Below are 23,487 nucleotides of genomic sequence, written 5' to 3' on the forward strand. Positions count from 1 at the left end.
CTTGACATCTGGCAGAGAAATATGCGATCAATGTGATTATTCTACAGCATCTATATCGACTTGGGACGGACGCGCATTCTCGGGTGGACGTCGCAGAGAGAGGTGCTGCTGAGGATGATGTGCTATAGTCTACCAGCAAGGAGGGTTGGTCGAGAGATATTCAGCTATCGTACTGAAGCACAACCCCTTCCATTACACAGCCTGTGATCATGACGCTAATACTCTCACCATTTACCAGAGGTCAAGAAGACGGCCACAAGTTACATCGCTCAAAACGAGGGTATGTGGAAGAAAAAGGGGTATCTTAATTTTGAAGTCCAGCCAGATTCTGCTGGCTGTCACAGGGCACAGCCACGCACTGCGATCCGAGAAGCTGGACGAAAGCTGCCCCTGAAGAAGGTGAAGAAGGATATTCGTACACACAACCACACATAACACACACAAACGCCCAACCCCGTCTCTTGTTTCCACTCCGATCACCAAGTCTATTTCATCGTGTCGCTTCCGAAAAGAAAGACAGCGCTCAATTTTTTTAGACTTTTCAACAGCGCCTACTTGCACTTGGCAACGACGTCCTGACCCGCCTTGGCAGCCTTGGTCAGGTTGGATGTAGCGTCGGCGACAGCCTTGTCATCTCTGTAAACAGGGGGTACATTAGTTAGCGGGTCCATGATTCTCCTTTTTTTCCCTCAACACAAGCTGGGCAAACAAAAAAAAAAGACTTACTTGCTACCCCCCTGCAGAGCGGTACCAGTAGCGGTCAGACCGGCGGCGACGTCGTCGCGAGCGTTGGCCGGGGCCTTGCTACCGGAGATGATGGCCTTGCCGATAACGCCGATGGCGTCCTGGGACTGCTTGAGGCCGGCCTGGGCGCCGGCCTTGACGGTCGGGTCCTGGATGTCACCGACGTTCTTCTTGGTCGCGCTCAGGGCGTTGACGATCTGCAGACGGGCGACGTTGCATGCCAGGTCGCCGAGCTGACGAGGCTCAAGGGCGCCTTTTGGGGGAAAGAAAAGAGAAAATAAGTTAGTTTTTTGGGGCGAGATTATGGAGATGAGTGAGGTGCATAGAGAATTAGGTGTTGGCGGTCTGGCTTACGAGCTTCAGTCACGGCGGCACCAAAGGCCATGAGGGCGGCAATGATGTACTGCTGGGCGTGCATTTTGACTGTTTTTTTTTTTTTTTTTTGGACGACCAAGATGGGACGGAATAAAAGGTATTGTTTGCAAAGGAACCCACAGGATGTCGAAGAAGCTAAAATAAAAGTTTAAAAAATATACGGCCAACCAGGGCTCTTGAAGCGAATCGAAATGGAATAAGAGACGAAGAAAAGAGGATGAGATGGCAGGTTGTGTGTGAGATGAGTGATGGAACAGATGAGATGGGAAAGTCACGGATGGAGACTTGTGATTTATACAAATTCTTTCCTCCAAGCGGAAAGCCTTCCCAACAGTCGCAACAGTTGCGACGATTGCGACGATACGGTTTCACAAAAAAAAAGCCTCCCTGCCCAACTCTGGGATCGTGTTTGCCACCAAAAATGGACTATGGCGATATCGTCTCAGATCATATTGAAGCGGACCAGGGACCTAATGCCCTTCGAAGCTTTTCTGCTATATGGTTCCCTGAATGAGGCGGATTCCGCGGGGGGTTCCCCCTTTTTTTGGTTTCAATCGCTACCACACCTATAATTAGTTGGGTTTTCTCTCTTTTTGTGTCTTGCATTGCGAACAGCTGTTCACCATGGGTAGACGGTGCCGTGAATTGCATTCTTTTATCCCTTTCCAATATACTTATTGTCCCTTTCTTATCGGTACATCATATAAAGTTAAAATGTTTACCCTTTTCAACTGTGTAAACGCAGATCGAGTACTGGACAACGTCTACCCCGTGGGAGGAGAGTACTCTATGGGGGAGGGAAGCAATTTTTTCAAGAGTCGGAACATTACAAAGAAACGAAATAAAACGTTCCGAAAAGCCAGCAGGGTTTTTTTTTGCAAAACAATGTTTATGACAATCCTTAACCTTGGGGCTGGAATACGCTCAATTATCTAATCAGCCGTTCCACGACGCAAGGAAACATCTATTACGACCAACTTTGCGAGCTTGTTGGTTTTATTTTTGGTTTGGATCCCGCGGGAGAGCGACTGGGGCGCGTGAGCCTGCGACTCGGTTTCCACGTATGATCTGCAGATGTGTAACTCCTGACAAGCAGGACCAGCGCATTAAAACCAATGGTAGATTGCACATCTCGAAACAGAAAATCCTAGTGATTGGAGAGAGATAGAGAGAGAAAATAGCAACAAGCATCAAAGCATGAGCTAAATGAAAGAAGCTTTCTATTGTCAAGGACGACTGGCTCAAACAAAAAGCCGTTTGCCGGTGGTTGTATAACTACCGCGTGACACAGTCAGCTCATGGACCCGCTGGCTACCTACCTTGCCTAGTCATTCAGCTGGATGAGGCGTTGTCGCCTTATTCATGGTGCAGGGTGTGTTTTGATCCTGGTAGAAGTAGTGACATTTCAAGTAGTGCAAGGCTGCAAGACTAAAAGACATGAATTGAAGTTAGAAGGAACAAAACAAGACTTGATACGCACTCGACTCTTTTACCTTTCTTATCGTCAAGATTGCTCAATGGTTGGCTTTGTTGAATCGCGTGGATAAATACGTTCGAGATTTGATCAAGAGATCTTGTTATGCAGATCTTATTACTCAAGGAAGTATACAGCGGTACCTTACGTATCTCCTTTGTATGTTTCTCGCCTGGTTGACACGCTGGGCGATACAGATGCATCCCTAGGTATGCATGAAAGCAACCGAAAATCCGGAACATGCCAGACATATCTGCCAGGTCATTCGGCGCTTTAGTAAGCCCCGAGAGGAGCAGCGACAGATTACGAAAAGTACCTTACCCACAATCATGTCGGGTTGTATGCCAGGTTTTGAGTTCGGGAAAAGTACGGCAATCTGGGTATTGTCCGAGGTATCTACACCCGCAAGGCACGAGCCCCTGAATGAAGTTGCCTTTGCTGCATGCAGAACTCCTTGTGACTTATCGACCAATTAGGAGCTTGGATTAAAATAAGAAACGGGGCCTATACACCAGGGGAAGTAATAGATAGCTGACAGGCTTACGAGGAAATCGTATGTTGTACAGGGTAAGTTAAAAGTACTTTGAATACATAGCAGCGTTGTTGGGAAACATCGGAGGTGTTGAATGGCCTTTTGAATTTGCGTAAATTCCTTACGGGGTAATTTCGAATACATAGGTGCCTTACCTATACACGCAAATTTATTCAGGGGGCCGGATCTTGTATAAAGGTCGAGCGAGCACATGTCGAAGAATGCGTGTCCAAGCAGTGCATACTTAAAGCATGAGCTTATGATATGAGCTATTTAGCAGGGGTTCAGAGTTTCAAGGTATCATTCCTGTACCTGATGACATCTCGTCTTGCTTCCAGCCAAAATGGATCCAGAGCAAAAGCAGTCAAGGCAGAGCAGCAACCAACGCAGGTACGTACGTACTGCAACGCTGCGGTCGTACTTGACTGAAAAAGTGTAAACTGGATAGGGGCAGCCAAAGTGGAGTCCACCTGCCACTTTGAACCCTTTGCAAGTTGGCAAGTCATGCCCTCAGCCACCGAGTTGGTGAAGGTCAAGGAAGGATTTCACCGAGTGGAATGTGCATGGCCGAGGTAGCAGAGCCCCGTCAGTACCAATTTAAGTAGGAGCTAATTAATTATCTGGGAAGGTAGAGAAGGGGAGGTTGGCTCGCAGAATAACACAGCCTTACATACCTTAGGTACCCCACCTACCTTGGGACGTAGTAGGTTCCTACCTTTTGGTGCGCACAAGTCCTTGTAGAGTAATCGATATTTCAATCTTGGCACTATGCGGAAGGCAAGGTATCAGATGAGATCTGAAGTGAATTGATGTTATTATACCTGAATTGGTACAGTACCTGGTTTTCTTCAATTAATTTCTTGTCTTGAGGGAAATCTGGTTTCGCGATGAATCTGATCAGTTGAATCCAATCGCTTTTATTTTCCGGTCAAATACCGTACCTAGTTCCTTAGCGTAGACGGTGGGCCAACATGACCTACTATGTAAATTTCCGGTTCGCTCCTACCCTGCCAAACCGACTCATCTACTTCACACCGGCTGCCGTTCCCAGTGCCAAGACTTGCGTAACTCCTTCGCGGACCGAAGTTTTAATGAACATTCGGCCTTACCGCTCTGCCGCTACTCCTATAGATTATAATGAATCTTGAACTCAATCGGTTGGTTATTACCTTGCATGTGTCCAATGTGAGCCGCAACCAATTCCCACGGACAAACACGACAAGACGACTAACTACGTGCTACGTAGTCCACTCTAGCTGATTTGAGGTTTTCTACCAGATATTGAGCGCCCGGCTTTGATATGTCTCCTGGAGGAATAAATGCGATTGACGGGGGGAACAGAGTCTCTGCGGAGACTCTATTCTAAACTTTTGGAGGCGTCATCGCAAACTTCGCCTCCATCCTCCGGCCGAAATCGTCACCAAGGCGCTCGAGTCATGTTTGGTCGAGCTCGGCCAGTTCTTCCTCCGAACTTCACCGGTTCTCGTTACCGGTTCTTGATAGGTTCCAGGTGGCCGGACGTCTTGCCAAATATGAATGCGATATTTTCATTTCAATTCGTTACACGCGAGGGACTAAAACCGCCCTGCAAGCTTTGACCTAAGGTAACTTTAGCCCTCGCGTGCACTCGCGCAGCCCCCGGAAGGCACCGAGTTCAGCAAAAAAAAAAAAAGGGAAAAAAGTACCTACCTGCCGGTACATTAAGGCAACTGTCACAGTCAATGTTTCCTTCTCAGTGAAAGGTGTGTCTGTGGAGAACCCCGCGAAGTGCTAACTGTTTTCTGTTAATTGGACCGACCTTCATCGTCCCGCCCCTCTTTCGACCCCCGGGGATACCGATTGGGCGTCGTGAACCCATCGGGCGTGTGCATACTCATGAACATCCCCCGGATTGGGGTATTACCGGCCCTGATATCCCTGAGTGGCTTAGGCTAGACTACTTGAGCCGCTCGGCTTGTCGTTCGCAAACTCCAACCGGAGTTGTTAACCTGCTACAGCAAAAGTTATCTGCATCTTTCCGGAGAGAGTCTCAATCTGTTTCGCCATATAATACACCCACCACTTCACTGTTGGCTTACTGGTGCGGGCGTCTGGTTTCTGGTCTGATAGATGGATCCTGATTTCCTACACCAAGGAGGTTGGCGACTGGGCAGATTTGGAATCTTCGAAATATTTCGAAGAGTGTGCTTGTTCAGGGTCACACGAATACGTTTTATCACTTTGAACACAGAATATACCCAACGAATGGCAACTTCAATGGCTGGCACGGATCTGAGGCGCCCCGTTCTCCACGCTCATTTAAGCTGTGGATGAAGATTCACCCATTCTCGAGCCACTATTATTTTCAGAACCTCTACGAACCTTGGCCAGCTTTGTTGCAAGTTACTATGAGACCGTCCCATCTTTGATTCTCGTGGGGCGGGCTACCTCGATTTACCTTCTACCATTCTTTCCAGTCAACCAGAGGTGGTGGGTGGTGCTTGTGGGAAGGGTGGTTGACTTGCCTGTTAACAACCAGGGTCCACTGTCTTGATGTATGTTGGCGTTGATCAGATCTTTGACAGAGTCGTCCGTACTCTGCTGGCTGTGCCAAGACCTGAATCTCATCGAGCGGGTAGCACTTGGCGCGTTGTGTTGGATTGACTCGGGATACGGAGACAGCCGTTCTCATCGACTGACTCGTCAACCCTGGATTCATATACTACGATAAATGTGCACACATGCTGGGCAGCTTGGCGGAGAGCCAGCCGTTGTGGTAGTAGGCCCCACAGCCCTCCATATCCCTGCGTCGAGAACCCTGCCTTCTCGCCATACGATGGGGCAGTAGAGGGGTCTTACTACCTCAGAAATGTTGCAAACTTGAACATACCAAGTTCAGAACGCCTTTTCCCCGCGTAATCTCTTGTAATGAATAAACTGACCCATTGTTCCCACCCCCCTACTGCATGGAGAGAAGAAAAAAAAACCCCGACCATGTCAAGCAATATAAACAGAGCGGCTCTTCTCAGCCTACTGAAATAAGGTTGCGAGAAAAAAAAAATCCCGACATCACTCTGCTCTTCTGCCGGCCAGACCATATCACAACTTGCGTCTCAGCTCGGCAAGGACAGTCGCACCAAGATGATCGTAGACCACTCTCTAGATCATGAAGACATGAGCGGCGTCGTTGTCGGCGTCGTGAGTGTGTGTCTTGTACTGATCACGTTGGCTGTTGCTGCCAGGGTATGTTCACTGTTCTACTGCGCCTTTGTTTTGTTGTTCCGCCACGAGTCTTTTGGTTCCCATGTGGACAAATCACCTCGGAGACCGCTTCATCTTCCTAACACTTGTTGAATATACAGGTATATACTCGTCTTGTTATCCTCAGGACGTTTGGCCCGGACGACTATGCGGCTGTACTGTCGCTATTCTTCACATTTGCCTGTGGACTGGTCATTGGCATGAGTAAGTTGTACCATCCATCACCGGCATGGTAAAATCTGAAGCTATTCGACTGACGTAAACACTCCCTCGCATAGTGGTTCGTCATGGCTCCGGGAAACACGTCTGGACTTTGCAGCCCAGTGATATCGAAGCATACTTGATTGTAAGCTTGGCCCTTTCCAACTATTACCGAGACGGGATCGGCTACTTATGTGCGCTGCGAACTGCTTAGGAATTTTACCTCAGCATCGTGTTCTATAACGCATCCATCATGGCGACCAAAGCTGCGTTTTTGCTCCAATACTATCGAGTCCTGGCGGTCAACAGGGGGATGAAGCGCATATACTTGGGGTTCTTGATCTTGATCGCAGCGTGGTGCTTTGGCTTTGTCCTGGTCGCCATCTTTCAGTGCTCTCCGGTAAGTATTACTCGCTAAAAAAAAGAGGTACCGCCAACGAAAAGCATTCATGTTGCTAACATTACTGCTGTGACAGATTTCCGACTTTTGGTCGAGTGCACCAACAAGGAATTGCTTACCAGTGAGTTACACCAGAGTCAACGGCCTCGATATACCTACCGTACCTCGGATTGCTGACGCTTGCGATATCAGAACATGCCCTACTGGAAGGTTCAAGGCGTTGGCCACATTATCACAGACATCCTCGTCTTCACCCTCCCTCTACCGGCCCTCTACCAACTGCACATCAACGGGACGCAGAAGCTGGTACTGATGGGCATTTTCTCGCTCGGCTTCTTCGCGTGCGCCATCTCGGTCATCAGGCTTAGGTATCTGGTCGTCGCCGAGGATGTCACATGGGACAATACTGTCCCATCGATATGGTCCACCACCGAGGTCACCATAGGCCTGCTGTGCGCCTGCCTCCCGACTCTGCGGCCGCTGGTGGGTCGCCTGTTTCCCAAGCTCGTATCTACATTCAACAAGAGTCTTGCCGGACCTGGAGGCGAGAGTGGCGCCGGGATTGGATACCACAAGGGCGCAAGCAAGGCGGGCGGCGGCCACAGCAAAAACCGCAGCCTGGTCACGACTTCTTCGACCTTCTCCAAGGCTCGCTCCGCATACCGCGAGAATAGCGGCAGCGTGGAGAGGCTGCGTGTGGACGTCAACGGGACTGATTCTTCGTCCGCGGTGAAGGAGGAAAGCTTCTTGGACGACATCAGCGAGGCGGGATCGCCTCGTGGGTTCAACATGCAGACTTTTGGGACCAAGACAAAGGTTACCACCGGCAGGGACCAGGCGCGTCCAGTGGATTCATGGGAGTCGCCTTCACTACCGGCTGGTCAGATCCGGGTTTCTAGGGATGTCTACCAGACACAATCATGATGATGATGATTATATGGCTGTTTTCGATATTTACCATAGCTTTCACTTCTTGTACCCTTTTCGGCATTTTTCTATGAACATTCTTCTTTACAACTGACATTGGGTGACACTCCAAGCACCAGTTGATTTACGAAGTACGTCACTCTTCAACTGATTTGGAGCTGTGTCTCGCCATGTTAGTCATGGCAAAAACGATGGCACATTCATCTCAAATTATAAAGCTGTCTGACATTGGCGAACTTCACCAAGCCCACTAGGTGCCTCGCAGCGTATCATTTTTTTTTTTTGCCGTTGTGAGGGACTGTGCTTTTGTGATGGTCTGGCTGACTTGTGGATTTACCACCCTGCAAGACTTTTTGAAAAAAAAAGTTGAAAAAAACAAGAAAAAAACCTCGGGCCTCGGTCAGGGGAGCTTCTGACCGTTTGCTCCGTGGCCAGAAAAGATTTTGACTAGCAAAAAAAAAAAGAAGGAAAAAAGAAAAGAAAAAAAAAGTTTACATATAGAAGAGACTGGAGCAAGCGAGAAGAAGTAGAAGAGACGATAAAATTAGGATCAGGGGGGTGGGGTTGGGAAAAGCGACAAAGAATAAAAGGCCAAGGGAACCCAGATGTCCGGCCCTGTGGTACCTACCTACCTATTCGTAAGTTTGTCACGGCTGTGCTACCCCTCATTGGGTTGATTAACGGCTTTAACTTTGTGAATTTGTGTCGCAATCGGGTCAAAGCAAGACATGACAGTTGGTATCGTGGCGACGAATATCCAGGATACAATACCTGGCTGGCTTATGTTGGTGATATAAATGAAGATATAGTTTGACGTCTGTCCGGGGAAAGGGATTGGACCTGAGCTAGCGATTTGCTGCAAAGAAACCCACCGGTGCTCCGCCCGGAAACGCAACTAAAAGAAAAAAAAAAAAACGTTGACTCCGATCATCGGCCCCCACTCAAGTACTCACTAACTCGCAGTGGATGGATGACTCTTTTTCTTTTACGGATGGACCGCCCCTTCCTCTTGTTCATCCCATTCCGTTTCCTATAGTTTAAACTAGCCACCGATAGGGGCGATTTACCAAGAGGAACTTGAATCGAGAAAAGGCAACCACCCTTAACGTTCACATCCAAGTGTTCCATTGTGAAAGAAAGAGCCACGCGTTCAGATTTGCATTCTATCGAGTGAAGCGTTTCCTGCAAAAAAAAAAAAAAAAAAAAGACATCACAAAAACTCTTTTTGGTTTTTACTCTGCGTTCGTCCGAAATAAGTGTGCCCCTGTCATCAAGAGGAAAACCACCAGAGGACGGCGTCTTGCTGCAACATTGCAGAGGAGCACCAAGGAGGAAAGTAGGAAAAGCATAGGAGAAAGGGCAGAGAAAATGATCGAGGTGGAGCTTGGCGCGTCGATACCGCCAGACACTGCACATGTAGGTAAGCTTCAAAAGAGCGCGCTGACGGACTCGTGAAGAACAATATGGACTAACGCTTTCACTGCAGGCAGTGAGCGTGTCGCTGCCGACATGGCAGGCCAACGTGGGATATGAGGAGGGCCAGTCATGGGTGGTCGACCGCATGACGACTGGCTACCCTAGGTTCTTTATCCACAAGACCATCACTGGCTTTGCCGATGAGCTGGCCGCAAGATTTGGCCAACCCGGGCAGAAGGCCATGTTGTTCCCCAACAGGCAGGCTGCTTTGAGATGCGTCGATTACGTCAGGGGACGTGCCCCGTCGCAATCGGCACTGGCTGGCCTCGACGCTGTGCACCTGACCCTGACCCCTGAGGCCCCCAAGGTCGTTGTCGACCAGCTCAGGCCCATCTCACCCGCCGTATCGGCTGTGCTGCTGTCCCCCGAGGCGTTCCCGGTCGCCAAGGAGTACTGGCAGCACTCTGGCGACGGTGTCTCGAGCCGGAGGGCCGAGTTTTGCCAGAACCTCTTCTCGGCCAAACTGCTGGTCCCAGAAGGCTCATCACCCCTTTCGCCCCAGCCGCCAGTCTTCAAGTCCGCCAAGGGACCGAGGCGGTACCGCCGGGAGACGCCATCAAACGACACACCTGCGCCCAACGGTACCAACGGGGCCACCACGCCTCCCAAAGCAGCCAAGACGCAAGAGCAAGAGTCGGAAGAGGAGACGGAGCGCTTCCTCGAGGAGCGGTTCGGGCGTAACCTCGACATCTCCCTCCTCCCCCGCGCGCGATCGGCCATCAAGAGGCGCATCGCTGGTGCCCTTTCAGCGGACCATGACATCTCCAGCAGCCACACATTCCCAGCCATGGAGTCCAACACGCGCGGCGTCAACAACCTCGTGGAAGATGACGTGCTCATATATCCCTGCGGCATGAACGCCATCTTCCATGCCCACCGGCTCCTCATGTCGGCGCGCGGCCGTGATCTTAAGAGCATCAACTTTGGCTTCCCCTATGTTGACACGCTCAAGATTCTCCAAAAGTTTGGCCCCGGCTGCGTCTTCTACGGCCACGCCTCCGAGGCCGACCTGGACGACCTGGAACGCCGCCTAGAGGCCGGCGAGCGGTACCTGGCGCTCTTTTGCGAGTTCCCAGGCAACCCGCTGCTTACGTGTCCCAACCTGGCCCGGATCCGTACCATGGCCGACAAGCACGACTTTGCCGTCGTCGTCGACGAGACCATCGGGACCTTTTCCAACATCAACGTGCTGCAGTACGCCGACATTGTGGTCAGCAGCCTAACCAAGATCTTCTCGGGTGACTGCAATGTCATGGGCGGCAGCAGCATCCTGAACCCCAACGGGCGGTACTACGGCGCCCTCAAGGCCGCCGTGGCGACCGACTACGAGGACACGTACTGGGCCGAGGACGTGCTCTTCATGGAGCGCAACAGCCGCGACTTTGCCTCGCGCGTCGTCCGCATCAACGTCAACGCCGAGGCCGTTTGCGACCTGCTCCACAGCCACCCGCTGGTCCGCCGCGTGCACTACCCCAGGGTCAACGCGGACCGCGCGAACTACGAGCAGTGCCGGCTGCCATCGGGAGGCTATGGAGGCTTGCTCTCGGTCGTGTTTCGCGACAAGGAGGCCGCCGTGGCCTTTTACGACGCCATCAAGACGGCAAAGGGCCCCAGCCTCGGTACAAACTTCACCCTGGTCTCGCCATATGTCCTCCTCGCCCACTACAACGAACTGGACTGGGCCGCTAGCCTGGGCGTTGACCCCAACCTGCTGAGAATCAGTATCGGGCTGGGCGAGACGGAGGAGCTCGTTGACACGTTTAAGAAGGCGCTCGAAGTGGCAGAGGTCGCGGTCGGCGCGGCTGGGAAGGAGGAGGCTCCGGCTGCTGCACCTAAGGTCCAGTAGCATTAATATAATCACGACTATTCAAAATCTAGATTACCATTTCTTGTCTTTTTTTCTTCGAACCAAGGGAACAACATGACAGATCATAGTTGGTGCTTGGGGTATATATTCAAAACCAAGCGACTATAGAATGCTTCTCTCGTTGAATCAAAAGTCTCTTGGGTATCGTAAAAAAGATCGTATTTACAAAATAAAATAAAAAAGCCGCCCCTTGCCAACAATACCAACGATTTGACTGAATAAAACCCCACATATTATTGATTAACTTTGTCCTGGTCATCATTGGCTTTCTTTCGTCACATCTCACATGACGACGCAGCTAGAGGGCTTGTAGTCATCGCCAAACATCTCGATGCCGCGCTCCAGATCGTTGGCGGCCTGCTTCTCCTTGGTCTCCTTTTTGAAGTACAGGCCCATGAAGCGGGCGAGGTCGTGGTCCAGGTTGCGGAGGTCGGCCTGCATGACGACGTTTTGGCGACACATGGGACACTGGCGCTTGCCGTCGCGCTGCATCTTGACGACGCAGCGGACGCAAAAGATGTGGCGGCAGGCCAGGCGCACGGGCAGCCAGGCGATGCTCATACAGATCGGACACGAGTAGTCCTCGACGCGCGGGACCGTCGACACGACGTGGTTCGACACCTGGGCGCAAAGTTCCTTGGCTACGCTCTCGGACAGGAACCGCTTCGAATGCACCGCGCGGGGGAAGGTCTGCGAGGCGCCGAGGCAGGTTTGCTTGTCGAATTCTGGAAATGCGATGGATCATACGAGTTAGTGTTAAATTTTTTTTTCCGGTCCGATTCAAGACTAAGCATGGGGGGGGGCCGGGGGTGGCAAAAACGCACTCTTCAGGATCTTGGTCACGGCAGTTCTGTTAATCTCCTGGAACTTGAGATTCTGCAAGAACTTGGAGTTTAGATCCAGAAACCTGGCATAAGCCTCCCGGCTGGCCGGCAGCTTGAACTGCTGGACGAGCCCGCGGTCGTTAACCTGTCCTTGGAACCACACGAGCTGCTCGAGTGCCTTTGCGCTGGTCCTGGGCCCGTGGTCGCGCTCGTGCGTCGAGAAGAAGACCTGCGCATCGAGGTAGAGCTCAAAGACATCGCGCCACCGTGAGAGGTCCGACTTGTGGAACTTGTGCGGCTTGGTCAGGTGCGTCATGTCCTCGCCGAGTATGACAATCTCCTTTGACATGGCCGCCTCTTCCTCGTCCTGAAGTGCGTCGAGGCTGGACACGTCGGCCTGAAGGAGGTCGAAGAACTCGCCGTCAAATGTCAGGGGTATCTCGACACGCTGTATGATCGGGGTCTTGTTGGTGCTTGAGACAGAGGTCTGATCACTCTCCGACGAGTCTGATGAATCCATTGAGTTTGACCGATCCGGACTCGACCCCCGTGGGCTACCAATGCTAGACCCGGGAGACTCCGGGTCGGGTGAGGCGGGTACCCGTCCCGACGAGAGCTTCTCCAGAAAATCCCTGGATGCCGGGGTCAAGGTGGCATCGACGGCCTCGCCATCCTCAAGGTGGATGAAGACAGTCAGGCGAGGCCTCAAAACGGTCGAGCCGTCCAATTCATAGCTGGCTAGTGGCACCGGGCCACCGTTGGAAGTAGCATGGGCTGCCAAAAGCTGGCGCAGAATCTCTGGATCAAGGCCCAGCTCGTGCAGCTCCCGTCTGACCTTTTTGAGGCACTTTTTCAGTTGCCCGTAAGGAATTGCCGAGTCCACCCATTTGGGAGGATATCCTGTAGGTTTTGTATTCTCTGGTCAGCAAAAAGTACGATCCCAAACAACGGATGGTTTTATTTTGGGTTCTACGGACCTTCCCGCAAAAGAACCTCTTTGAATTCTTGTCCGAACTTCATTTTTGCCCCTTGATAGTCGCAATATAAAAAAGTCCGAATTGAACTCTCCCGTCTATACTCCGTTCGCTACGTGGAAAGACGAATGAACCATTAGTTCTCGTTATTATTTGTTCTTGTGATGATTGCGCCGTATTTTTTTTTTTTCAAGAGTCTGCTCAAATTTTGTGGTCCCTTCGCCAGATGATTGCAAAAATCGGAGGACTCAGAGCCATATTTCAGAGCGAAATGAATATTTGCTGAAAATCTTCAGATTATTCAGATTATTCAGATTCGACAGCAGTAATCTTCCACGTGAGCCGGTGATCTTCCTGTTATCCAAGAGACAACAGAGGAAAAGAGAAGAGAGGAGGGGTACAAGATATAAATAAAATAGAATATTAAGGAGAGAAAAAAAGGTCCGAGCAGGTGCCAAGATGAAAAAAGGTGTAACAATGACGATGATTACAGGGACAGGCCCGACTAGATGCTTATATGGTGGGGGGAGATAACAAAAGGTATCCAAGAGGTTGTGCCAAGATGTGTTTGCCAAGACGAGCACGCGATCAATTACCTGATGAGATGGAAGCCGTGCCTAATTAAGGCACGCCTAGATCCATAGAAGGTGTGGCTGCCGGCCAGGGGATTTGATAAAAACTAAGAAAATCCAGAGCAAATGAGTGGTGGTGGCGCGCGGGGAGGGAAACGGTTGTGGAGATGCACAAGGACTTTGATAGGCAGCTACAGTATCTGATCGCCTTGGGTACGATGTTGGCAAGTTCGTGACGGTTTTTAAAGCCGAGTTGTGAGGAGAAAGAAAAAGAAAAGAATACAAATGCAAATCGGGGCTTGGCTTGTGGGAGAATTCAAAGTCGCATATTAGGCAAGGTAAGGTAGCTGACGTCCTCCTTTCCTTATACGTAACCCTTGGCCGGACAAATTTTCAAAGAAAACGGGGAGACCAGGGGGAGGGGCAAGAGCGAATTAAACCCCAAAAGGCTGTTTTTTTCCCCTAAGAGCCAACTAACCGACGGAAGTACTCAAGTCATTTGGCTTTTCCCCCTCGCGCCTGGAATGCAGATTGGTGTCATCCGGCCCATAGGCTGAGTCGGGCTAGGCCTTTCCAAGACTGCACTATTGTATTTGTACCTGAGGTACTTTGTTAGGCGCTACAACGTGGACGAAAACCCGGGTCCTGGTTCGCCGTTTTTCACCGTCCACGTTCGGCCCCTGACACCTTGTCAAGCTTGCGTACACAGTCATGTGGTGGACCGCACCGCAACCAAAAATACAACCTTGGCCGCGTTTTGCTAGTCCCCTTCGGGCCTTCGAAGTTCCGATCACGGAAGAATTAGGCAATTGACTGCATCGCATTGCACTGTCCATCCTTGCCAGTGGGTAGGAATAGTTTCCAAATTGCTATGAGCCAGGCAGTTGATTTAGCAAATCAATCGTTCAAGGCTATAACGAAACCATGTTTGCGCAATCATCAGCTGGGTGAGTCTAGCAGAAATAGCTGAATGCTATATTTACCGTGGCACGATGAAGCCTTTTTGCTTTTTGTCGGCATTGACTTCAATCAACCCTAACCCTCTTTGATCACAGGAAATAGCATCCCATTTCGAACTGAGGGGTCCCTCCTCGTCCTTTCTACGCGACGCGCCAAAATATAATTTGGCGGGGTAAAAAATCCCGAGAGCTTCTATGTTGCCCTAAAATAATAATAATCATAATAAATCATCACAGTGAATCATTCTTAGATGCGTCTTGTTGTTTGATTTCAAATCCGCAATTGGCTCGCTGTATAATACGAGCTCATAGTCTGTTACCTTAGCTAACCCCTATCCAAAAATATTGTCACTATATTTGCATCCACACATTATCCATACATCATACATAAAAGCTCAACTCCCTCACCATGGGGGCCGAGCAATCCTCCAACCGGCCTGCCAATGGCCAAAATTCCAACACGGTTGTGAGAAAGACTTGCTACTATGAGCTTATGGGGATTGAGCGTACTGCAACCGAGGACGAGTATGGAAACTCCCTGGTCTTGACTATATTCTCTAGCTTGCATATTCGTTTGTTGGTAAAGAACCATCACTAACCCCTTGCCTACCCCTGAACCTTTTTCAACAGGATCCGCAAAGCGTACAAGCGCAAAGCCCTTGAACTGCACCCAGACCGAAACTTTAACGACGTCGAGAATGCGACTCGGAAATTTGCTGAGGTCCAGACCGCGTACGAAATCCTCTCCGACCCCCAGGAGCGCGCCTGGTACGATTCGCACAGGGATGCCATCCTCAGCGGCGACCCGGACGGCAGCGGTGCCGGCGAGGGTGCCGCCCCGAGCCAGTACAACAACATCCGCATCACCACCGCCGAAGAGATATACGCCCTTATGGGCCGCTTCAACTCAAGCGTGCCCATGAACGACAGCCCCAACGGCTTCTTCGCCATCCTCGACGAGTTCTTTGGCCACTTGGCCGACGAGGAGGCCGCCGCCTGCGAGTGGGACGGCCTCGAGCCGCCCGAATACCCGCCCTTTGGCTCGTCCACCGACGACTACGACGCGGTGGCCCGCCCTTTCTACAATGCCTGGTCCTCCTTCGCCACCCGCAAGTCCTTCAGCTGGCGCGACAAGTACCGGCTGTCGGACGCGCCGGATCGCCGCGTGCGCCGACTGATGGAGAAGGAAAACAAAAAGAGCCGCGACGACGGAATCCGCGACTTCAACGATGCCGTGCGCTCGCTCGCCGCTTTTGTCAAGAAGCGCGACCCCCGCTACGTCCCCAACACCCAGTCCGAGGCCGAGCGCCAGCGCGTACTGCGCGACTCGGCCGCCGCCCAGGCAGCCCGGTCCCGCGCAGCCAACCAGGAGAAGCTGGCCGCCTATGTCCTACCCGATTGGGCCCAGGCGCGCAACGAGAACGAAGCCGACCCGCACGAGGGCGAGTTTTCCGACTCGGAAGACCAGTCCGAGGTCGAGGAGATTGAGTGCGTCGTGTGCGCCAAGACCTTCAAGAGCGAGAAGCAGTTCGAGGCCCACGAGAAGAGCAAGAAGCACCAAAAGGCCATCCAGCAGCTGCGTCGACAGATGAAGAGAGAGAACCTGGACTTCGACCTCAATGAGGATGAGACGGCCGCTGAGGTCCCTCCCGCTTCGGGCGCCAATGTCGTTCCAGCCTCGGGAAAGGATCTTGGAGATTCGGCAAAGAAGGACGACCCGCCAAGTCAAACTGCCCAGGGCACCAAAGACGCACCAGAAACGACTGCAAAGCCGCGCAAAGATGGGTCTGATGAGAGTTCATCACAGGCAGATTCTCTCGATGACGAGTACGCCTCGAGGGACGATGTCGAGAACCGAATCACTGGAGCTGCTGCGAAATCAAAAGATCCACTCAACGCCAATGAAGTTGAAGCGGCAGAGGCCGCGAGCGCCGTCGAGCAACTCGCCCTGGATGACACCCCGGGGCCGAAGAAGATGGGCAAAGCCAAGCAAAAGAAGCAAAAGAAGGCAGCTCGACAAGCAGCCCTGGAAGAGCAAGGAGCATCTGTAAGTGGTCTGCTGGCACACAAGATTGTCCCTTTAAATCATCCCATCTTCCACTCTAACGACTATTGGATATCAGCACGCATGCAACATATGCAGAGCGACTTTCCCCTCTAGGACCAAGATGTTTGCTCATATAGACGAAGAGCACCCGGCGCCGAAACACACCAAGGGCAAAAAGTCCAAGAGGTGAAAACAGCATTTGTCCTTTTGGTCCTTACTGTTCTTCGGCATAACCATACTTCCGCATCATCGTGTTGCAATCTGCAGCTTACCCTGCAAAAATGGCAAGACACATTCAGTGCTTTTGCTACTGTCGTGTCTTCCACGATAGTGGAATATCAGATTCCGCCAGAAATGTTTAAAGACATACACATATGGGGTCGCAATGGTTGGTAAGTGCATCGTTTATACCTACCACGTACGTACCTAAGTATAAGCCATTTCCCCCTCACAGAACTGTACGTTGTCTACCGGACTGTGTATTGAGTTAAACCCAACAAAACGCCAAACAGATGCTACACAAAACGCCAAAGACGAATTCGGAAAAAAGTGAACATGGCAGTTCTATCCATCCAAAACGGTATCGCCATCATCGTCACTCAGAGTTTCAACCTCATCAATGGCCGATGGCCGTCCAGAAGCCGATCCCTTTGAAGGGTCATGTTCCGACACTGTAATGATGGACTTGCCCTGAACATGCTTGACGGAGCTCTTCCACGCATGCCAGTTCTCCTCGTCCAGGATCAGGAACCCTATCAACATGCTGGGGTCCATCTCACGAATGTGAAGTCGTCTCAGTCGCCGAGTGTGGCATGAGTCTACATCCGAGGGGGTATAGAGCTGTGGGTCTTCGTGGAAGGGAAGCGCCGGGCGTGTATGGTGAGGATCTAGATAGAATAGGTACGAGCCCTGGTCCTCGTCTGACCTTTGCGCTCCCACAAAGTAATGTGATGATGAAGGACGGCCGCTTTGTTGTACTAGTCAGCGTGTAGCGTCGTTGGATGGTGTACGGTACATTACTTACCCAGCAATTCCAACTGATTGAGGCAGCTGCAGAGTGGCTGTCAGCGATTCCCAATAGACCTGATTGATTTTATCAATGCCCAGTCTCGTGCTAATGAGTATTAGAGTCGGGTGGAAAGTCTTTCCGTCCGGCTTTGCAACTTCCATGAAGCTATCCTCGTACACGTCCGGAAGATCGCCGGTCGAATAAACCCGAAAAGAATTCTCGGTTGCATTGGCCAGAGCACTGAGTTAAACAATTATATTAGCTCTTTGGTCCATCCAAGTCCTTCCATCAATCCACTTACTGTATACATCGGGCCGTTGCCGATGGCCCGAACCATTCCCCAGGGTACTTGCCGCACTTGGCTGCACCGTGCGCGACGAAATTGTGTATTGAATAGGGGGCCCTAGGATCGTCTGCAAACAGAGAAAGAAGCTTCCGCTCCTCATCGGGTGCTTGACCGCGCCGCCAGCCTATTGGGCCCATGGTTGATTAGCACAAACCTCTCGGCCTCCTAACCGGAAACTTATCAACTGGGGTTTTAATGGAACTTACTGCGGCCCAGACGGCAAGTAAGCAGTGAATTTGCCAACAAGCTCTGGCCTGTCCTAATCATACATCCCCATCCGCTGTCCGTTGTGAAGCCGGCCTGCTGGTCGGCCATGGTCTTGAGGCGCATTGCAAAGGACATCCTTGAAGAAGCGGTAGGGTCCGTGGATCTTGGAATAGGCTCGAATCCGGACCTGTAGGTCATCCATATCCGCGATTCAAAGTCGTTGAGGAACGCAGGCGGCCAGCCTCCGTCGTCCGGGACGTCGTCATATGCCATGGACGAGTCGAAACTGCTGTCGACCGAGTCCGGTGGGGTATCGATTGCAGCCGGTTGCGAGGTGATTTTTGTGGGCTCCAGCGCAGCCTCCGGTGTAGGTGGTGTAGTGTTTCCGGAGAGTGCTGTGGCAGCAGCTTCTGTAGGTAGCTGCGCAGACGGCATTTGGGGCACCTTGTTTGCCTGAGCAGGGGGACGCTGTTGATCGCTGCTCGTCGCAGTTGACAGTTTGCTATCCTCTCCCTTGGTCTTCGAAGTAATGTTTGTCTCCAAAGTGTATTCGTAACCTAAACACCAGGCGGGTCGGTTCGCGATAGGGTCGTTGGTTGGCTCTGGATCCCAGATCATCCTAACAATTCGGCGGCCATACCGGCCGATGTCCGCTGCACCAGCCACGGCCGAATCCATGACTGCCCGTTTGGTTTGTTGACCCTAACGTCTGTAGGCGAGCGACTGTTTGACCTGCCAGTATTGTACTGCGCAGGGTTGGTGTGGTTCAATTTCGATGGACGCGTACGGAGGAACTAACTGTGTTGTTATTCGTGGGCGGGCGGTGGTCTGTATTTGCCTGTCTTTGGCTGTGCCGGTAGTGCTATTGTGTCTCTAGGTTTAGTGGCTGGTGTTGTCTGTTAATTTTGAGTTTGTTGATTGAGGCGAGTTGGGACCGCATGTAAGCACGCGCCGTGCATACAGCTTTGGGCCGAATCCACCAACCTCGCTCTCTCAGGAAGTGCAGGGCAGCCAGAGTTGATAAGAAACCAAATAGGCCAAACGACAGCCCCGACAAAGTCGAAATGAGTCTTAAGAAGCTGTTGTACGGTTACGTAGTTCCATAGGTCCGGTGGTAGACGGCGAGTGTAATGGCGATAATGAATGGATCATGAACACCGCGGCATCAAGGGATAGCCTGGACATGTGGGACACTACAGCGGCGGCCTTGTGACGCATTACACAGGAGACGATTGTGGGGTGTGGGTCAGCCAGCTCCCCATTACTTTAGGCGGAAAGGGTCGGGGCTCCTCCATTGCGGAAGTAATCTTTGGTCTGCCCCTTCCTGGACCTTGAGGGGCGGAAATGTGTGGGGCTTGTGCGATAAGCTGCCGATAAGAGTTGGTATGACACAGTGTGAGCCACATATACTCAGTCCATTGTGGAAGACGTCAAGGCCGATGAAGGAAAGCGCTAGTAATTGCAGGAGTCCCTCAAGTAATGTGCTTGCTCACTTACATACCTCACATCGGTTATTTGTCATTTTGTCGCCTTGAGAAGCTCAGGCAGGCGTCTAGTTTGACGTCTGGCGAACTACTTTAGTGAGGTGTCTGTCTGCGTTGTTGATTGATATGACAATAATTCTCTTTCATTTTCACTTGATGGTGGATTTTCAAAAGGACCTGTTAAATCAAAATTTATTCACTGCCCCAACATCACCATCATAACCAACCCAAGCTCTACATCATTGCACAGCTCTACTGCCAGAGATGGCACCAAGTAGAACTGGACGCGGCAGAGGCCGTGGCCGTGGTGGGAGACCCCCCGGAGCAGGCGGAAGAGGGCCATACAATGCATCAGCTCAGGCAATGGACTCATTTCTTGCTGGGGCAATGAACGGTTCGCCACCACACACGCCACCAGATTTGCTGCAGCCAGGCAGCTAGAATATCATCACTAACACTGTCAATAGAATTCTCTATGCGGGACGAGGCTAGAAATACCGCCCGCGACCATCTGAAATGGAACTCTGACGAGCGGCTTCGATATCGCCCGGTGACTTTCATTAGTGCTGGTCTCATCGAGCCCCTCAAAGAGTTTCAGGTCGATGACAAGAGCGCAAATGACAATAAAAAAGATGATGCATCTCCGGCAGAAACCTCATCCATGCCGTCAAAATCTCAGGACCACTTGGACTCAGCCCCTTCACTGCCAACTGACACGCAGATCCCTACTCCGTCCGTGCAAGAGGGAAGCATAAAGCCTATATCGAGCCCGGTGAGAGCACAGGCCTCCAGTGCGGTCAAGCCAGGTACATTCGACATTACCCATGGTGATACCTTATTTATGCTCGACACGGTGGGCGACAAAACTCTGCGGAAGGAGTCCAAGAAGCCCCTCAAGATCGAGTTCAAGGAGGACGATGATCCAGCTGCAGATGATACAGACTCGAGCCATGAAGTTGTTCTGTTCAAGGGGCGAGCAGCACCTCGCAAGCCCCCAGTACCATCTCAGAGCCGCGTTCAAGAATCGCGCAAGGATATCGAGCTGTTTGTGAAAACACAATCGGAGAGGCTACATGTCTCAGCAACTGTTGAGAAAGCAAGACTTGCACCGACACGGCCCATGGATAAACCACCCAGGAAACAAAATCCAGGGCACTCTCCATCACGCAAGGCGGATCCGTCAGATTCTGAGGGAGATAACGAAGACGATGAAGACGCTGTACTGGCCGACTACATGGAAAACATGGACGGGCTGGATGATTTGATTGCACACCACCGGAAGTTCGCATCTCGAGACATTGGTGGAAGCGATGGTGATGTGGTCATTCGCGCCGACTCTGACAGCGACAATCTGAGCGATTCAGATGATGACGAGATCGGAGATGGGGAATCCCCCATAGATGACCCAATGTCCGCCGAAGATGACATGGCAGCGGATATTGACGATGCCGAACTCGCCAGGTTGCTTGCGAAGCAAGAAGAGCTTGGCCTACTCGGTGACGAGTTGGTCCTGTTTGACGGTGCCGTTTCTGGACGTGACGCACCTACCCGTCGTCCTCGCCGTAACAAAGCCCGCACGCCAAAACAGAAAGCAACAGCCTCTCATCAACCCGACAGCGCCAAAACCGTTGCGGACGCATTTGATGACCTGGACCTTATGGACTGGGATCACATGAATTCACTGCGCAAGAAGCCCAAGGGCAAACATGGCGCACTTAAACTGACCAACGAGGACGCCGAACTTCAAGCAATCATGGATGCTACATACGAAAAGGACCGACTCAAGAAGAAGGAGAGGAAGCGTGAGCGCGAAGAGCTGCGTGCCAAGGGACTTCTGGGCAAAAACCCCAATCCAGACGATCCAAGGGTCAAGTTTGTGGACGGTATCAACATAACAGAGCTGAGAGAAGAGTTCACCAGGTTCCTCCTGACCCTGGACCAAGTGTATGTCTTTCTCTACTTTCAAATGTGAAGAAGCCATGACCATTGTGACAGGTCCTAACTCATTTACAAATCCCGCGCAGACTCACTTTACCCCCCATGGACGCATCTGCCCGTAAGGTAGTGCACGAGATCGCCATGAAGCTAGGGGTCAAGTCCAAATCTACCGGCAAAGGCGACCAGCGACGGCCAGTCCTGCACCGGACCAAGACCACGTCGCTCTACAGCATCGAAGTCATGGACAGGGCTTTTGCGCGGATAAATCGCAGGCACTTCCCAAGGCTGGATAAAAGGTCGAGGGGAGGTGGTGGCAATCGGGGCGGTGGTGCTCACGCCTCAATCAAATACAGAGACGGTGAGGTTGTCGGCGGGTCTGCGCCAGAGCTCGGTGAGACCAACAAGGGCCGCACCATGCTGGAGAAGATGGGCTGGTCCAAGGGCATGGGTCTTGGTGCGCTGGACAACAAAGGCATCTTGGAGCCTGTCGCGCACGTCGTCAAGACTTCCAAGGCCGGTCTTGGCTAATACCTTGTCTTTACCATGTACTTGGAACAAAATGTGTAGCTAGACTTGGGTTGAAAGACGGGCTCGAGAAGTGCAGGTGTTGCAACCATTGATTGATTCCATCAGGCCATAGACGAGTTAGACAGAGGCAGGATTATCATAAGTCGCAACAGAGCAACAAGAACGAATAGAATGATTAGATGTCATGTGTTCAGGATTTATTCTCCCTAATCCCCAAGTCTCAAGGTATTGTACAGCCGCGAAACCCCGTGACCTGAAAAAGTGATCCCCAATAAAAACAGACGCAACCAGTACCGTAAAAGCATTAGGAGGCAAACGAGGTGGGCCAACCCGCTTACCAACCCATCATGACTCCCATGTCAAAAGAAAAATACCCATGCCCAAAAGGATGAAGGAAAAAGAGCTAAACAGAAAACCAAAAGACAAGCGCTTGATTTATTTGGTGCTTGAAGAGTACTTGGTAACAGCCTTGGTACCTTCAGACACGGCGTGCTTGGCAAGCTCACCGGGCAAGATAAGCCTGACCGAGGTCTGGATCTCACGAGATGAGATGGTTGACTTCTTGTTGTAGGCGGCAAGCTTGGAAGCTTCGGTAGCAACACGCTCGAAGATGTCTATGAAAGGGAGCATGAGTTAGACGCGTCCTAATGAGGCTTTTGATGAGTTTGGGACTCTGCCCAGAGAAAAAAACATACCGTTGACGAAAGAGTTCAGGATGGACATGGCACGGTTGGAGATACCAGTGTCGGGGTGGACCTGCTTGAGGACTGTTGATTTGAAAACACGTCAGTAAGTTAAGCAATGATATCAGAGCATTAAATGCTGTGTGATTGCATGTGAAAGACGCGTTATGAGGCGAGGAAACTCACCCTTGTAGATGTATGAAGAGTAAGTCTCCTTGCGGGTCTTGGTCCTCTTCTTCTTGTCGCCAGAGGCGGCAGTCTTCTTGCCGGCATCCTTCTTCTCGGGAGCCTTGGAGGCAGTAGCCGGGGCCTTGGAGGCGGGCTTCTTGTCAGCGGCCTTGGGGGGCATTTTGAAGGTTTTTTTTGTGAGGTTGGGTGAAAAAAAAGTCGAAAGTTGATGATGCTCTGAAAAGAAGCTGAAAGAGCCTTGGTTTGATTGATGCTGTGGTTGGTTGGGTTGTCGAGTGGGAGATGGAGTTGAGCGGTGATTAAAGTCAAGGTTTGGGGGGCCCGTTGACCTTTTGTAGTTTGACGCGACGCATGCGATTGCTCTTACTGATCTGGGGCGGGGACCACACCACTTGACATTGTAGCTACCGGGGGCCTTGCTAAAAAAGCGCCCAGCCACGGATTTGGGGCCCGCAGCAAGGAAACGCGCTTGCGGCGAAAAAAAAAAATGT

General features: G+C 51.5%; 9 protein-coding genes across 9 annotated transcripts; 5 read left to right on the forward strand and 4 right to left on the reverse strand.

Annotated features, from left to right (window-relative positions):
* Positions 1-284: 284 nt before the first annotated feature.
* Positions 285-1,664, reverse strand: MGG_03585 (uncharacterized protein). Its single transcript, XM_003716276.1, has 3 exons — positions 1,099-1,664; positions 727-997; positions 285-636 (listed from the first exon to the last, which is right to left on the reverse strand). The coding sequence occupies exons 1-3, from the start codon at positions 1,160-1,162 to the stop codon at positions 552-554; spliced, it is 420 nt and encodes a 139-aa protein (XP_003716324.1). The 5' UTR covers positions 1,163-1,664; the 3' UTR covers positions 285-551.
* A 1,804-nt stretch (positions 1,665-3,468) lies between these two features.
* Positions 3,469-4,273, forward strand: MGG_17070 (uncharacterized protein; the record flags this gene model as incomplete). Its single annotated transcript, XM_003716277.1, has 2 exons — positions 3,469-3,515; positions 4,084-4,273. 2 exons carry the CDS (start codon positions 3,469-3,471, stop codon positions 4,271-4,273), a joined length of 237 nt encoding a protein of 78 aa, XP_003716325.1.
* Positions 4,274-6,034: 1,761 nt separating this feature from the next.
* Positions 6,035-8,207, forward strand: MGG_03584 (uncharacterized protein). The gene is made up of 6 exons (XM_003716278.1): positions 6,035-6,347; positions 6,467-6,569; positions 6,644-6,711; positions 6,781-6,966; positions 7,043-7,087; positions 7,159-8,207. Exons 1-6 carry the CDS (start codon positions 6,246-6,248, stop codon positions 7,888-7,890), a joined length of 1,236 nt encoding a protein of 411 aa, XP_003716326.1. The 5' UTR covers positions 6,035-6,245; the 3' UTR covers positions 7,891-8,207.
* Positions 8,208-8,909: 702 nt separating this feature from the next.
* Positions 8,910-11,513, forward strand: MGG_03583 (cystathionine gamma-synthase). Its single transcript, XM_003716279.1, has 2 exons — positions 8,910-9,309; positions 9,380-11,513. Exons 1-2 carry the CDS (start codon positions 9,262-9,264, stop codon positions 11,213-11,215), a joined length of 1,884 nt encoding a protein of 627 aa, XP_003716327.1. The 5' UTR covers positions 8,910-9,261; the 3' UTR covers positions 11,216-11,513.
* Positions 11,202-13,991, reverse strand: MGG_03582 (RING-14 protein). The gene is made up of 3 exons (XM_003716280.1): positions 13,038-13,991; positions 12,061-12,960; positions 11,202-11,961 (listed from the first exon to the last, which is right to left on the reverse strand). The coding sequence occupies exons 1-3, from the start codon at positions 13,078-13,080 to the stop codon at positions 11,519-11,521; spliced, it is 1,386 nt and encodes a 461-aa protein (XP_003716328.1). The 5' UTR covers positions 13,081-13,991; the 3' UTR covers positions 11,202-11,518.
* Positions 13,992-14,767: 776 nt separating this feature from the next.
* MGG_03581 (uncharacterized protein) lies at positions 14,768-17,698 on the forward strand. The gene is made up of 4 exons (XM_003716281.1): positions 14,768-15,090; positions 15,196-16,612; positions 16,689-17,004; positions 17,125-17,698. Exons 1-3 carry the CDS (start codon positions 14,975-14,977, stop codon positions 16,800-16,802), a joined length of 1,647 nt encoding a protein of 548 aa, XP_003716329.1. The 5' UTR covers positions 14,768-14,974; the 3' UTR covers positions 16,803-17,004; positions 17,125-17,698.
* On the reverse strand, positions 16,960-19,407 carry MGG_03580 (cysteine protease ATG4). Its single transcript, XM_003716282.1, has 4 exons — positions 18,174-19,407; positions 17,923-18,091; positions 17,637-17,861; positions 16,960-17,579 (listed from the first exon to the last, which is right to left on the reverse strand). Exons 1-4 carry the CDS (start codon positions 18,850-18,852, stop codon positions 17,177-17,179), a joined length of 1,476 nt encoding a protein of 491 aa, XP_003716330.1. The 5' UTR covers positions 18,853-19,407; the 3' UTR covers positions 16,960-17,176.
* Positions 19,408-19,611: 204 nt separating this feature from the next.
* Positions 19,612-22,320, forward strand: MGG_03579 (uncharacterized protein). Its single transcript, XM_003716283.1, has 3 exons — positions 19,612-20,052; positions 20,126-21,602; positions 21,683-22,320. The coding sequence occupies exons 1-3, from the start codon at positions 19,923-19,925 to the stop codon at positions 22,122-22,124; spliced, it is 2,049 nt and encodes a 682-aa protein (XP_003716331.1). The 5' UTR covers positions 19,612-19,922; the 3' UTR covers positions 22,125-22,320.
* Positions 22,288-23,356, reverse strand: MGG_03578 (histone H2B). Its single transcript, XM_003716284.1, has 3 exons — positions 22,994-23,356; positions 22,820-22,891; positions 22,288-22,738 (listed from the first exon to the last, which is right to left on the reverse strand). Exons 1-3 carry the CDS (start codon positions 23,154-23,156, stop codon positions 22,560-22,562), a joined length of 414 nt encoding a protein of 137 aa, XP_003716332.1. The 5' UTR covers positions 23,157-23,356; the 3' UTR covers positions 22,288-22,559.
* Between the last annotated feature and the right edge of the window lie 131 nt (positions 23,357-23,487).

The sequence above is a fragment of the Pyricularia oryzae genome, chromosome 4 (assembly GCF_000002495.2).
Source record: "Pyricularia oryzae 70-15 chromosome 4, whole genome shotgun sequence".
NCBI lineage: Eukaryota > Fungi > Ascomycota > Sordariomycetes > Magnaporthales > Pyriculariaceae > Pyricularia > Pyricularia oryzae.

Excerpts from the sequence above, each read along its gene's own strand:
- MGG_03585 (XM_003716276.1), bottom strand. The coding sequence starts at position 1,162 with ATGCACGCCCAGCAGTACATCATTGCCGCCCTCATGGCCTTTGGTGCC. Across the intron at positions 998-1,098 it reads TGCCGCCGTGACTGAAGCTC|GCGCCCTTGAGCCTCGTCAG; the intron begins GTAAGCCAGACC and ends TTCCCCCAAAAG. Across the intron at positions 637-726 it reads GCTCTGCAGGGGGGTAGCAA|AGATGACAAGGCTGTCGCCG; the intron begins GTAAGTCTTTTT and ends CCCTGTTTACAG.
- MGG_03584 (XM_003716278.1), top strand. The coding sequence starts at position 6,246 with ATGATCGTAGACCACTCTCTAGATCATGAAGACATGAGCGGCGTCGTT. Across the intron at positions 6,967-7,042 it reads CCATCTTTCAGTGCTCTCCG|ATTTCCGACTTTTGGTCGAG; the intron begins GTAAGTATTACT and ends CTGCTGTGACAG. Across the intron at positions 7,088-7,158 it reads CAACAAGGAATTGCTTACCA|AACATGCCCTACTGGAAGGT; the intron begins GTGAGTTACACC and ends TTGCGATATCAG.
- MGG_03583 (XM_003716279.1), top strand. The coding sequence starts at position 9,262 with ATGATCGAGGTGGAGCTTGGCGCGTCGATACCGCCAGACACTGCACAT. Across the intron at positions 9,310-9,379 it reads TACCGCCAGACACTGCACAT|GCAGTGAGCGTGTCGCTGCC; the intron begins GTAGGTAAGCTT and ends CTTTCACTGCAG.
- MGG_03582 (XM_003716280.1), bottom strand. The coding sequence starts at position 13,080 with ATGAAGTTCGGACAAGAATTCAAAGAGGTTCTTTTGCGGGAAG. Across the intron at positions 12,961-13,037 it reads AGAGGTTCTTTTGCGGGAAG|GATATCCTCCCAAATGGGTG; the intron begins GTCCGTAGAACC and ends CAAAACCTACAG. Across the intron at positions 11,962-12,060 it reads CGTGACCAAGATCCTGAAGA|AATTCGACAAGCAAACCTGC; the intron begins GTGCGTTTTTGC and ends TCGCATTTCCAG.
- MGG_03581 (XM_003716281.1), top strand. The coding sequence starts at position 14,975 with ATGGGGGCCGAGCAATCCTCCAACCGGCCTGCCAATGGCCAAAATTCC. Across the intron at positions 15,091-15,195 it reads CGTACTGCAACCGAGGACGA|GATCCGCAAAGCGTACAAGC; the intron begins GTATGGAAACTC and ends CTTTTTCAACAG. Across the intron at positions 16,613-16,688 it reads TGGAAGAGCAAGGAGCATCT|CACGCATGCAACATATGCAG; the intron begins GTAAGTGGTCTG and ends ATTGGATATCAG.
- MGG_03580 (XM_003716282.1), bottom strand. The coding sequence starts at position 18,852 with ATGGATTCGGCCGTGGCTGGTGCAGCGGACATCGGCCGGTATGGCCGC. Across the intron at positions 18,092-18,173 it reads TACTTGCCGTCTGGGCCGCA|GCTGGCGGCGCGGTCAAGCA; the intron begins GTAAGTTCCATT and ends TGGGCCCAATAG. Across the intron at positions 17,862-17,922 it reads GCAACGGCCCGATGTATACA|TGCTCTGGCCAATGCAACCG; the intron begins GTAAGTGGATTG and ends TGTTTAACTCAG.
- MGG_03579 (XM_003716283.1), top strand. The coding sequence starts at position 19,923 with ATGGCACCAAGTAGAACTGGACGCGGCAGAGGCCGTGGCCGTGGTGGG. Across the intron at positions 20,053-20,125 it reads TCTTGCTGGGGCAATGAACG|AATTCTCTATGCGGGACGAG; the intron begins GTTCGCCACCAC and ends CACTGTCAATAG. Across the intron at positions 21,603-21,682 it reads CTCCTGACCCTGGACCAAGT|ACTCACTTTACCCCCCATGG; the intron begins GTATGTCTTTCT and ends AATCCCGCGCAG.
- MGG_03578 (XM_003716284.1), bottom strand. The coding sequence starts at position 23,156 with ATGCCCCCCAAGGCCGCTGACAAGAAGCCCGCCTCCAAGGCCCCGGCT. Across the intron at positions 22,892-22,993 it reads CTCTTCATACATCTACAAGG|TCCTCAAGCAGGTCCACCCC; the intron begins GTGAGTTTCCTC and ends TCAAATCAACAG. Across the intron at positions 22,739-22,819 it reads CCTGAACTCTTTCGTCAACG|ACATCTTCGAGCGTGTTGCT; the intron begins GTATGTTTTTTT and ends TCCCTTTCATAG.